The sequence below is a fragment of the Pimephales promelas genome, chromosome 18, assembly GCF_988280905.1.
Source record: "Pimephales promelas chromosome 18, fPimPro1.hap1.1, whole genome shotgun sequence".
NCBI lineage: Eukaryota > Metazoa > Chordata > Actinopteri > Cypriniformes > Leuciscidae > Pimephales > Pimephales promelas.
This window is the reverse complement of record NC_142786.1, coordinates 4,588,425-4,600,440: the sequence shown is the minus strand read 5'-3', so window position 1 is coordinate 4,600,440 and position 12,016 is coordinate 4,588,425. Positions and strand designations below refer to the sequence as shown.

General features: G+C 43.9%; 2 protein-coding genes across 2 annotated transcripts; both read left to right on the top strand.

Annotated features, from left to right (window-relative positions):
* The first annotated feature begins 2,486 nt into the window (after positions 1–2,486).
* On the top strand, positions 2,487–4,590 carry LOC120485635 (keratin, type I cytoskeletal 50 kDa). Its single transcript, XM_089122646.1, has 7 exons — positions 2,487–2,979; positions 3,168–3,250; positions 3,325–3,481; positions 3,573–3,734; positions 3,835–3,960; positions 4,068–4,288; positions 4,396–4,590. Exons 1-7 carry the CDS (start codon positions 2,551–2,553, stop codon positions 4,529–4,531), a joined length of 1,314 nt encoding a protein of 437 aa, XP_088978772.1. The 5' UTR covers positions 2,487–2,550; the 3' UTR covers positions 4,532–4,590.
* Positions 4,591–9,493: 4,903 nt separating this feature from the next.
* LOC120485634 (keratin, type I cytoskeletal 50 kDa) lies at positions 9,494–11,673 on the top strand. Its single transcript, XM_039681450.2, has 7 exons — positions 9,494–10,008; positions 10,208–10,290; positions 10,367–10,523; positions 10,608–10,769; positions 10,861–10,986; positions 11,069–11,289; positions 11,481–11,673. The coding sequence occupies exons 1-7, from the start codon at positions 9,574–9,576 to the stop codon at positions 11,614–11,616; spliced, it is 1,320 nt and encodes a 439-aa protein (XP_039537384.2). The 5' UTR covers positions 9,494–9,573; the 3' UTR covers positions 11,617–11,673.
* Positions 11,674–12,016: the final 343 nt, after the last annotated feature.

The following is a 12,016-nucleotide window of genomic DNA, read 5'->3' as shown; positions in this document are numbered from 1 at the left end:
GAGGTTCGTTCTCGTGTTACGCAGCACGTTTGAGCTTCAGCAAGAACCAATGAGGTTCGTTCTCGTGTTACGCAGCACGTTTGAGCTTCAGCAAGAACCAATGAGGTTCGTTCTTGTGTCACGCAGCACGTTTGAGCTTCGGCGAGAACCAATGAGGTTCGTTCTCGTGTTACGCAGCACGTTTGAGCTTCAGGAAGAACCAATGAGGTTCGTTCTCGTGTTACGCAGCACGTTTGAGCTTCAGCAAGAACCAATGAGGTTCGTTCTCGTGTCACGCAGCACGTTTGAGCTTCAGCAAGAACCAATGAGGTTCGTTCTCGTGTTACGCAGCACGTTTGAGCTTCGGCGAGAACCAATGAGGTTCGTTCTCGTGTTACGCAGCACGTTTGAGCTTCAGCAAGAACCAATGAGGTTCGTTCTCGTGTTACGCAGCACGTTTGAGCTTCGGCGAGAACCTATGAGGTTCGTTCTCGTGTTACGCAGCACGTTTGAGCTTCGGCAAGAACCAACGAGGTTCGTTCTCGTGTTACGCAGCACGTTTGAGCTTCAGCAAGAACCAACGAGGTTCGTTCTCGTGTTACGCAGCACGTTTGAGCTTCAGCAAGAACCAATGAGGTTCGTTCTCGTGTTACGCAGCACGTTTGAGCTTCAGCAAGAACCAATGGGGTTCGTTCTCGTGTTACGCAGCACGTTTGAGCTTCAGCAAGAACCAATGAGGTTCGTTCTCGTGTTACGCAGCACGTTTGAGCTTCAGCAAGAACCAATGAGGTTCGTTCTCGTGTTACGCAGCACGTTTGAGCTTCAGCAAGAACCAATGGGGTTCGTTCTCGTGTTACGCAGCACGTTTGAGCTTCAGCAAGAACCAATGAGGTTCGTTCTCGTGTTACGCAGCACGTTTGAGCTTCAGCAAGAACCAATGAGGTTCGTTCTCGTGTTACGCAGCACGTTTGAGCTTCAGCAAGAACCAATGAGGTTCGTTCTCGTGTTACGCAGCACGTTTGAGCTTCAGCAAGAACCAATGAGGTTCGTTCTCGTGTTACGCAGCACGTTTGAGCTTCAGCAAGAACCAATGAGGTTCGTTCTCGTGTTACGCAGCACGTTTGAGCTTCAGCAAGAACCAATGAGGTTCGTTCTCGTGTTACGCAGCACGTTTGAGCTTCAGCAAGAACCAATGAGGTTCGTTCTCGTGTTACGCAGCACGTTTGAGCTTCAGCAAGAACCAATGAGGTTCGTTCTCGTGTTACGCAGCACGTTTGAGCTTCAGCAAGAACCAATGAGGTTCGTTCTCGTGTTACGCAGCACGTTTGAGCTTCAGCAAGAACCAATGAGGTTCGTTCTCGTGTTACGCAGCACGTTTGAGCTTCAGCAAGAACCAATGAGGTTCGTTCTCGTGTTACGCAGCACGTTTGAGCTTCAGCAAGAACCAATGAGGTTCGTTCTCGTGTTACGCAGCACGTTTGAGCTTCAGCAAGAACCAATGAGGTTCGTTCTCGTGTTACGCAGCACGTTTGAGCTTCAGCAAGAACCAATGAGGTTCGTTCTCGTGTTACGCAGCACGTTTGAGCTTCAGCAAGAACCAATGAGGTTCGTTCTCGTGTTACGCAGCACGTTTGAGCTTCAGCAAGAACCAATGAGGTTCGTTCTCGTGTTACGCAGCACGTTTGAGCTTCAGCAAGAACCAATGAGGTTCGTTCTCGTGTTACGCAGCACGTTTGAGCTTCAGCAAGAACCAATGAGGTTCGTTCTCGTGTTACGCAGCACGTTTGAGCTTCAGCAAGAACCAATGAGGTTCGTTCTCGTGTTACGCAGCACGTTTCAGCTTCAGGAAGGGTCTAAACCTAATCTAATCAAGACATTTTGTAACAGAGTAAAAAGTTACAGAGGCCCACTATGTAATGAATCTAATGAAGTCACATGAAAAGTGTTTGTTGTACTGTCATCTTACCTTATACTATACTTCAATAAATGATCTGCTCTAGAGTGGACAAATATGAGAGCTGATAATTTCAGAATCTCAGAAAAGGCTTCATGTACTTGTTGAACTTTTTGAAAACCTGCCGGTTTAATGTTGAGACTTGACACATTCAGTGGATAAACCGGTTTATCTTGCCTGAGGAGCGGGATCTGGATGAGGTGTTGAAATGTTGTAGAGATAAGAAGGTTTCAGTGTAATGTGTGAAAAATTCTGAGAACTTTTCTATGGTTTCAAATTTAATGTCATTTTTAATTGAAAAGGGTGCATCAAATAAATCTAACAATCTATTCAATTTAATAAATCTTAATTTTCAGAATTGACAACTGAAACATTCATAACCTCCAAAATGTTTTATTTTTCTAAGGAAATATGAAAGTAAATAACATACTGTTATCAGCCACACCTGCTGCCTTGGGGAACTGGGAAATGGTTTCACTCTCATCCACCTAAGGCAATCTTTACAGTCCCTCCCTCCCTATTTTTCTACATAAAAGGAGCAAGGGTCGTCTTCTCCTCACTCATCCGCTCGTTCCATCACCAGTCAGAGCAATCAACGACAGCAAGCCTCCTTCAAAATGATGTCTTCTTCTTCATCCACCCGCAGCTACATGTCCTCAGGAGGATATTCTCGCTTATCTGTCTCTAGTGGCGGAGCAGGTCGTGTCTCTTCAATGCGTGCCGGTAGTGTGTATGGAGGAGCGGGAGGATCTGGTGTCCGTATCTCCAGTGCCTCTGCTTCTCGTTCCTTCTCTGCTGGAGGTGCTGGTTTTGGAGGTGGTGCTGATTTCAACCTGGCTGATGCCATTGATGTGTCTGCAAATGAGAAAGCCACCATGCAAAACCTCAATGACCGTCTGGCCTCCTACCTGGAGAAGGTGCGCACCCTTGAGAAGGCCAATGCTGATCTTGAGCTGAAGATCCGCCAGTTCCTGGACAGCAAGGCCACTCCCTCATCTCGGGACTACAGTGCCTATTACGCTACTATCACTGACCTTCAGGCCAAGGTATGTGACAAAAATGCAGAACATAATTACTCAAGACAATCATTAACCAATCATCACCAATTACCAATATTCCACCATTCTTTGTCTGCAAAGAATATATTCAAAGCATGTGATTGCATTTCTTCAATACTTGTGTAAAAGTGATTAAAATTTGACTTTTTATATATTTTCGTTCTGTCCCCCCGAAGATCCAGGCTGCGACCCGTGTTAATGGAGGCATCTACCTCAGCATTGACAATGCCAAGCTGGCTGCAGAGGACTTCAGAGTCAAGTAAGTCCATTACTTAAAAGGACTTCCAACATCTAGAACAAACCCAAGACATTTATATTGATATAATTGTGCAGATATGAGAATGAGCTGAGCATGAGGCAGTCAGTAGAGGCAGATATTGCTGGGCTGAGAAGGGTGCTGGATGAGCTGACAATGGCCAGATCTGATCTGGAGATGCAGATTGAGGGCCTGAGAGAAGAGCTGATCTACCTTAAGAAGAACCACGAGGAGGTATGTTGGTGATTAGTTCACACACTCTTTAATAAATGAGTGACTTCTTTAAATGAAGCAAATGCTCAATGGTTTGATATCGCATCTTTAGGAACTCTTGGCCGCACGTGCCCAGATGACTGGACAGGTCAATGTAGAGGTTGACGCAGCACCACAGGAAGATCTGACAAAGATCATGGCTGAAATCCGTGAGCACTACGAGGCAGTTGCATCCAAGAACCGCAAAGAACTTGAGACTTGGTTCCAGTCCAAGGTAAAATCAGATTTAATCTGTTAATTTGCAAAGAGGGATTGTAATCAAAACCAACAAAATACATATCTGACTGCTTTCCTATATGGACTTCCTCTTATAGACCGAAGTTATCCAGAAAGAAGTTGTTGAAAGCACAGAAAGTCTCCAAACATCCAGATCAGAAATCACTGAGCTTAAACGCACACTCCAGAGTCTTCAAATAGAATTACAATCACAACTCAGCATGGTAAGCAAGCACCGACAAAAAGAGGAATCTTATATTATAGGAATCTTATAGGAATAAAGTATTTTGTTATCATCACAATGTATAAAGTAATGACTTTCTCTCGACAGAAATCATCATTGGAAGGCACTTTGGCAGAAACACAGGCCCGATATTCTGCCATGTTGTCCGGCTACCAGTTCCAGGTGACCAGCCAGGAAGAGCAACTGGTGCAACTTCGTGCCGACCTGGAACGTCAAAGACAAGAGTATCAGATGCTTCTGGACATCAAGGCCAGACTGGAGATGGAGATCGCAGAGTACAGGAGACTGCTGGACGGAGAGGCCGTCAGGTGAGACACAACTTCAACACAAAATAACTTTAAAAAAGCATTTAGACTGAACATTAATGTTGAACTTTAATTATTTATTTAATATTCTTTAATTTCTATGTCTGCAGTACCTCAAGCACAAGCACAAGCAAAACCTCAACTACACGCAAAGTGGTAACCATTGTGGAAGAGGTGGTGGACGGCAAAGTGGTCAGCACATCTTCCCAGGCTACCAGCCAGATCGTGTCTCAAAAGAGCTCTTGAGCAAAAGCTATCTACATCAGAGTGATACAAAGCAAATAAACTGGTCTAACTGTGCATAATTGTTTGTCTTTTTCTTCTGTCATTTGCACCTTGGATGAAATCAACAATTTCAATATGGAAACTTGTCAATTACAAACAATAATTTTCTAGCATAAAAAAACAACTAAAGACTGCTCAGGAATCACATAGCATTTTAAAATTGATCTACACCTTTCATAATCAGATCCCACAGTCAAACATAATAAGGCTAAAATCCTAAACTGAAAAAAAAAATCAACAATTATCAGCTATAGTAACTGCAAATATATAAAAACATTAGAATTAGACAAAATAAGGAGGCTGCTTACACACAGACTCAAATACACTGCATTTATTTCATAGCATTTTTCAAAATGAATAAATGTTTTAGTAGTTCTGCCACTGATTTATTGGGTTACTGTACATGAACGTGTTTTGTTGAGTTTTTTAAAGAAGCCACATCAATACACTACTCTACCCAGTTCAGACTTTGTATTGTTGTTAGTTGTGATAGTTGTTAATAGGCGAAAGGGACAGGGTAAATTAGCAAGCTAAAGATTTGCAAGATTGACTTTACCAATGAATACCTTACTGTTGACATTGCAATGCTGCAAATATCAATACTCCGGTGGATACTCCTATGCTTCTGTATAAAGTCAAATTTTTAATCGCATTCATTAAACAGTCAGTAAAATAAAATACAATAGAATAAAAATACAATTAAAAGTTTTTCCTTTTAGGAAATTTGAGTAAATTTGAGTAAATTTGTCTTTACTCAAAATTTTAATCCTTGAAATAAAAATTACAAAAGTTATTCAGTCAATAGCAGCCAGAGAATTTTTCTTTGTCTTGTGTATATTAAAATTAGATTAACATTAATGACACAGACAGGAGCTGTTTTATTAGGCTGCTGTCACTTAAAGATCGAGTATACCGCATATAATAAAATGTTCATGAATTTTTACCTTTATAAGCACAAAACCTGCTGGATTGAGTACAACTATGTGCAAAAACTTTATTCCCATGCTGATATTACAGGCACTGATTAAATATATATTCTGGATATTTGTGAAACTTATTTCCATGACTTATCCAAAACTTTCTCTTATTTTATTTTTCTAATACAGTTCCAGACCTGGAAATTGTTCTTTTAAAATTCCATGACTTTTCAATGTTTTTTTGATCTCACAAACCATTAAAATATATCAAGTAATGTATTTGATGAAAAAAGTCTTTCAGTGCCTAAGGCTGCATATAAGCAATGCTATTGAGTGTTAAAAAAAATTGTATGCGTCTTTGTTACCATGCTCTGGGCGTCTATCTGTTAAGAATCACACACAGGAAGCATCCAGGCAGGGGTCAAATTCCAATAAAGTGATCCAAAACACAAGACAAAAACAAGAAACGGGCAGATACAGACTATGAAAGTGTGGAGACATAAAACAAGGACTCCATGAAACCGACTGAACAGACAGGGTATAAATACACAGATTCTAACAGGGTGAGTGAAAACAGCTGCATGGGATAATCAATGATGACAAGAAACAGCTGAGTGCAATGAGCAGTGATAGGTACAGACAAGGATTGTGGGAAATGCAGTTCTAGAGTTAAAGGTGACAGTATGGGGAAGAGACCAGGTCTCCAGGAAGACCCCTCGGGCGGCCAGGGCGGGGAAGACCCCTCGGGCGGCCAGGGCGGGGAAGACCCCTCGGTCGGCCAGGGCGGGGAAGACCCCTCGGGCGGCCAGGGCGGGGTAGACCCCTCGGGCGGCCAGGGCGGGGTAGACCCCTCGGGCGGCCAGGGCGGGGAAGACCCCTCGGGCGGCCAGGGCGGGGAAGACCCCTCGGTCGGCCAGGGCGGGGAAGACCCCTCGGGCGGCCAGGGCGGGGTAGACCCCTCGGGCGGCCAGGGCGGGGTAGACCCCTCGGGCGGCCAGGGCGGGGTAGACCCCTCGGGCGGCCAGGGCGGGGTAGACCCCTCGGGCGGCCAGGGCGGGGAAGACCCCTCGGTCGGCCAGGGCGGGGAAGACCCCTCGGTCGGCCAGGGCGGGGAAGACCCCTCGGGCGGCCAGGGCGGGGAAGACCCCTCGGGCGGCCAGGGCGAGGTAGACCCCTCGGGCGGCCAGGGCGGAGTAGACCCCTCGGGCGGCCAGGGCGGGGTAGACCCCTCGGGCGGCCAAGGTGGGGAAGTCCCTTCGGGCGGCCAAGGCAGTGACTCTGGAACAGACACTGGCACTGGAACAGACACAGACACTGGCTTCGGCTCTGGAACAGACACTGGCACTGGCTCCGGCTCTGAAACAGACACTGGCACTGGCTCTGGCTCAGGAACAGCAGACACTGGCTCAGAAACAGCAGACAGCGGCTCAGGAACAGCCACTAGAAAAGTAATGGCCACAAGGACAGACACAAACACAGAAACAGACGCTGGCTCCGGTTCAGGAACAGGCACTGGCTCCGCCTCTGGAATAGTCTCCGGAACAGGCACTGGTTCCGGCTCTGGAACCAGGGACACAAAAGCTCTGAAGGGTCTTTCCAGGATCCCTGCCAGACGCTCCAGATAGTTGCTGAGTATTCCCCCGGCTGCGAGAATGGGTATCTCCTAAACGGTCTCTGGCTCTGGAACAGACACCGGCTCAGGAACAGCAGACACCAGCTCAGGAACAGCGGACACTGGCTCCGGCTCTGGAACAGCAAGCACAGGCATGTCCAGGATCCGAATCAGATGCTCCAAATAGTCCATCCATGCCTTCACGGCCATGCGAATGGGCATCTCCTGATCCGTTTCTGACTGGTTAGACATGGCGTGAACAGTCTCTGGCTGAGCAGACGTGACGTGAACAGTCTCTGACTGGGCAGACGTGACCTGAACAGCCTCTTGCTGGGGAGAAGGAATGTGAACCATCTCTCGACCACTTCCTCCACTTCGACCTCCACGGGTCACACGAAACTTGACCAATCGGGTCCCCTTAGAAAACTCCCTTCTCTCCCACTCGGTGACTGGGGAACGTTACAAAACATACTGCTGGATTCAGTGTGATGGAGTCCATCTGTCATGAATCACACACAGAAAGCAGAGAATCCAAATGCAGTAGTTTTAATTAAAGGGCAATCCAAACTCGTAGTCATCCAAATTCCAATAAGGCAATCCAAAACACAAGACAAAAACAAGAACCGAGCAGATACAGACTATGGAAGTGTGGAGACAAAACAAGGACTCCATGAAACTGACTGAACAGACAGGGTATAAATACACCGATTTTAACAGGGCGAGTGAAAACAGCTGCGTGCGATAATCAATGATGACAGGAAACAGCTGAGTGCAACAAGCAGTGATAGGTACAGACAAGGATTGTGGGGAATGCAGTTCTAGAGTGAAAGGTGACAGTATGGGGTAGAGACTTCTAGTGGACACCCGGGGAAACACAAACCAGACACCGTGAAACTACTCTAAATAATGCTTCTGCTTTAGATCCCCAGAGGCATGCAGAGTTCAGTTTTCACAGTTGTTCTGCTATTGATTATTGTCCATCGCCTATTTTAAAACTCTGATCCTCACCAAATTAAATCAGGTAATCAAAAGAAGACCCTGACCAAAGTTAGGATGGATTCAAATTAAGTGTTTTAAAACAGCTTGCTAATAAAAGCAACAAAAGTATGTCAGAAATCAGGGCCGTCTTAAGCATGGTCCATTCTCCTCAGTCCATTGCAGTGCCCCCTTAAGCACGGGGCCATAAGAACGCCTTAAGAACCTGAAGAATGGCCATGTCAGCAATTCTACTGAATTGACATAAGCTGGTAAAGGTTGCAGGGTCAAACCCCAAAGGGTTTGTGGCCTTGAGCAAAGGGGCAACCCCTAGGTAAACACCTGATTCAACAATGTGCCTCCAGAAATGAGGTTGGGAAACACTGATAAAACTGCAGTGCAATAAATTCCCTTTTGTTGCATGACTACATACTGAATGCCATGAGGGACCTTAGATAGTTTCTATTGCCTCCTGTTGGTCAAAGGGTGTAAAGCATGGTTCAATTTACCATTTGAAATGAAAACATTCCAACCCTTCACAAATCTGGTTAATATCAAGTCACCCAAAAAAAGGGGCTTTTAAAGGTTTTTAAACTAGGTAATGTTGATGCAAATTTAAGGGAGTTAAGCTAATTTGTTGTTTAAATGTATATCTAAATGTATATTTAAAAGTAGTGTATATCTGTAAAAAAATATATATATTTAAAAAACAATCATTTAAAACATATGCAAACTAGAAAATAGAATTTGTTAATCTTGATAACTGATCATTTATATTATTCATATATTTACATACATTTTGATGAATCTGCCTTTTGCCGAATTACATATAATTTCACCTTTGAAGTCTACACATGTGTCAAATGACACCAAACAATATGAGCAGGGGAAATAAAATAAAACAAATAAAACTTTTACCCCACAACAACATTTTCAAATTGGCCTATTATAAACCACTGGAATAAATGATAAGACACCCATGTAGAGCCAAGAATAATCTAACAATTTAAGAAATAAAATGCCTGTGTCCCACACAACAAAAGATATCTTCGAGTATATATTTGAATTAATTTGTTTTTTAACAATAAGCCAACTACATATAGTGTGGGGTTCAATGATCATTTGGCATTGTTTCTTGACAATATCTAAATATATTCTTCCATTTACCTTATCGGACTGATAGGGCCAATATACTGTGCAAACATAAAACATTTCATTAAAGTAGAAAGAAATTAATTTAACAAAACACAAAACTTTAAGGAATCTTTGAGGGATTTAGTTAAAACATTAACATACCATGCAAACCTGTCTTCGGTCACGCCTCGAGGAATAGGCAAATACTTTCACGCTCCCCACCTTAGGCAGTCCATCCATCTAGTCCCTCCCCCATTCGTCCACATAAAAGGAGCAAGGGTCGTCTTCTCCTCACTCATCCACTCGCTGATTCTCCAGCCTCGCTCATTCTCCAGAGAAGAGAACAACAGCAAGCCTGCGTCAAAATGATGTCTTCTTCATCCACCCGCAGCTACATGTCCTCAGGAGGATCTTCTCACTTTGGTGGCGGAGCTGGTCGTGTCTCATCAATGCGTGCCGGTAGTGTGTATGGAGGAGCAGGAGGATCTGGTGTCCGTATCTCCAGTGCCTCTGCTTCTCGTTCCTTCTCTGCTGGAGGTGCTGGCTTTGGAGGTGGTGCTGGTTTCGGAGGTGGTGCTGGTTTCAACCTGGCTGATGCCATTGATGTGTCTGCAAATGAGAAAGCCACCATGCAAAACCTCAATGACCGTCTGGCCTCCTACCTGGAGAAGGTGCGCACCCTTGAGAAGGCCAATGCTGATCTTGAGCTGAAGATCCGCCAGTTCCTGGAGAGCAAGACGTCCCCCTCTGCACGGGACTACAGTGCCTATTACGCTACTATCACTGACCTTCAGGCCAAGGTACGTGACAGAACTAGAGAACATCTAATTCAAGTCAATCATTAACCTACCTTTAGATTAAAAATTATCTAATTTCAATCTCCCATGTTTCCTCATTTGCAAAGGATATATTAAAAATGCATGGGAAAAAATACCATATTTCTGAGGTTTCACTTCTCATAAATTTGACTTTTTATTTATTCATTTTTTCCACTTGAAGATTCAGCATGCTACTGGTCTAAACGGAGGCATCTACTTGAGCATTGACAATGCCAAGCTGGCTGCAGATGACTTCAGAGTCAAGTAAGTGAATAAACTAACAGCACTTCCAACATCTATAAAAGGTCAAATAATTTATATCAGTTACTGTTTTGTGCAGATATGAGAATGAGCTGAGCATGAGGCAGTCAGTAGAGGCAGATATTGCTGGGCTGAGAAGGGTGCTGGATGAGCTGACAATGGCCAGATCTGATCTGGAGATGCAGATTGAGGGCCTGAGAGAAGAGCTGATCTTCCTCAAGAAGAACCACGAGGAGGTATGTTGGTACACACTCTTTGAAAAAAAAAAATTAATCCTGTAAATGAAACAAATGCTCAGTGGTTTCTTACAAAATCTTTAGGAACTCTTGGCCGCACGTGCCCAGATGAGTGGACAGGTCAATGTAGAGGTTGATGCAGCACCACAGGAAGACCTGACAAAGATCATGGCTGAAATCCGTGAGCACTACGAGGCAGTTGCTAATAAGAATCGCAAGGACCTTGAGGCTTGGTTCCAGTCCAAGGTAAAAATCTGATGTTTTTAAAGAAAGGGCAGCATTATAATCAAAAACAACAGACTTACCTGACTACTTTGCTATGGATTGTCTTTCATAGAGTGAAGCCCTTAACAAGGAAGTTGCTATGAGCACAGAAACCCTTACAACATCCCGATCTGAAATCACAGAGGTTAAACGCACACTCCAGAGTCTTGAAATCGAATTGCAATCTCAACTTAGTATGGTAAGCAAGGAGAAATAAATCCCTTAATGTTCCCAAAATCCCACATTGTGCGGAACACAGAATTATAATTTCCCCCCAACAGAAATCATCATTGGAAGGCACTTTGGCAGAAACACAGGCCCGCTACGGCTCCATGTTATCCGGCTACCAGTTCCAAGTGAGCAGCATGGAAGAGCAACTGGTGCAACTTCGTGCCGATCTGGAGCGCCAAGGTCAAGAGTATAGGATGCTTCTGGACATCAAGACCAGACTGGAGATGGAGATCGCAGAGTACAGGAGACTGCTGGACGGAGAGGCTACTAGGTGAGACATCTACAACACAAAATCTCTAAAGAACAGTGTTTAGATTAAACAGTAGTGTCAACATTTTTCAGTGAGCAGTGGTGACTTTTTGCAACAAACTTAAAATTTGTTGCAAAAAAAAAATTAAAATGAGATGGAAATATCTGCCTAGCATTTCAGTAATTTCATTGTATGTGTTTCTGCCTCTGCAGCGTCTCAACCTCAAGCAAAAGCTCAAGCACAACTACACGCAAAGTGGTAACCATTGTGGAAGAGGTGGTGGACGGCAAAGTGGTCAGCTCATCTTCCCAGGCTACCAGCCAGACCGTGGCACAAAAAAGCTCTTGAGCAGCAACAACCTCAGAGTAATTTTGAAAAATACCAATAAACTGGTCTAACTGAGAATTTCTGTGTTTGTCTTATTTTCTTTAGTTTTGTTTAGATACCATATTGAGTCAATGTGAAAATGTTGGCAATAACTAAAAAAAAAAAAAAACAGATAGGCTAGTGTTAGCCTAGGTGTGGTATAAAACATTAGAATCAGAAAAACGAAATACCAACTAACTCAAAGACCTGATTACACAGCTGTTCTCAATTACCAGTACAAAAATGTAAGTAACAATAAGACAAGATAACAATAAGTTCACTTTGCTGCAAAGGACAAGGACATTATTTTTAATAAATATATCCATGTAAAAAATAAACAAAATGTTTCACATTTACGCCCTGTCATCAAAATAACTAAATA

Excerpts from the sequence above, each read along its gene's own strand:
- LOC120485635 (XM_089122646.1), top strand. The coding sequence starts at position 2,551 with ATGATGTCTTCTTCTTCATCCACCCGCAGCTACATGTCCTCAGGAGGA. Across the intron at positions 3,251-3,324 it reads GCAGAGGACTTCAGAGTCAA|ATATGAGAATGAGCTGAGCA; the intron begins GTAAGTCCATTA and ends ATAATTGTGCAG. Across the intron at positions 4,289-4,395 it reads CTGGACGGAGAGGCCGTCAG|TACCTCAAGCACAAGCACAA; the intron begins GTGAGACACAAC and ends CTATGTCTGCAG.
- LOC120485634 (XM_039681450.2), top strand. The coding sequence starts at position 9,574 with ATGATGTCTTCTTCATCCACCCGCAGCTACATGTCCTCAGGAGGATCT. Across the intron at positions 10,291-10,366 it reads GCAGATGACTTCAGAGTCAA|ATATGAGAATGAGCTGAGCA; the intron begins GTAAGTGAATAA and ends TGTTTTGTGCAG. Across the intron at positions 11,290-11,480 it reads CTGGACGGAGAGGCTACTAG|CGTCTCAACCTCAAGCAAAA; the intron begins GTGAGACATCTA and ends CTGCCTCTGCAG.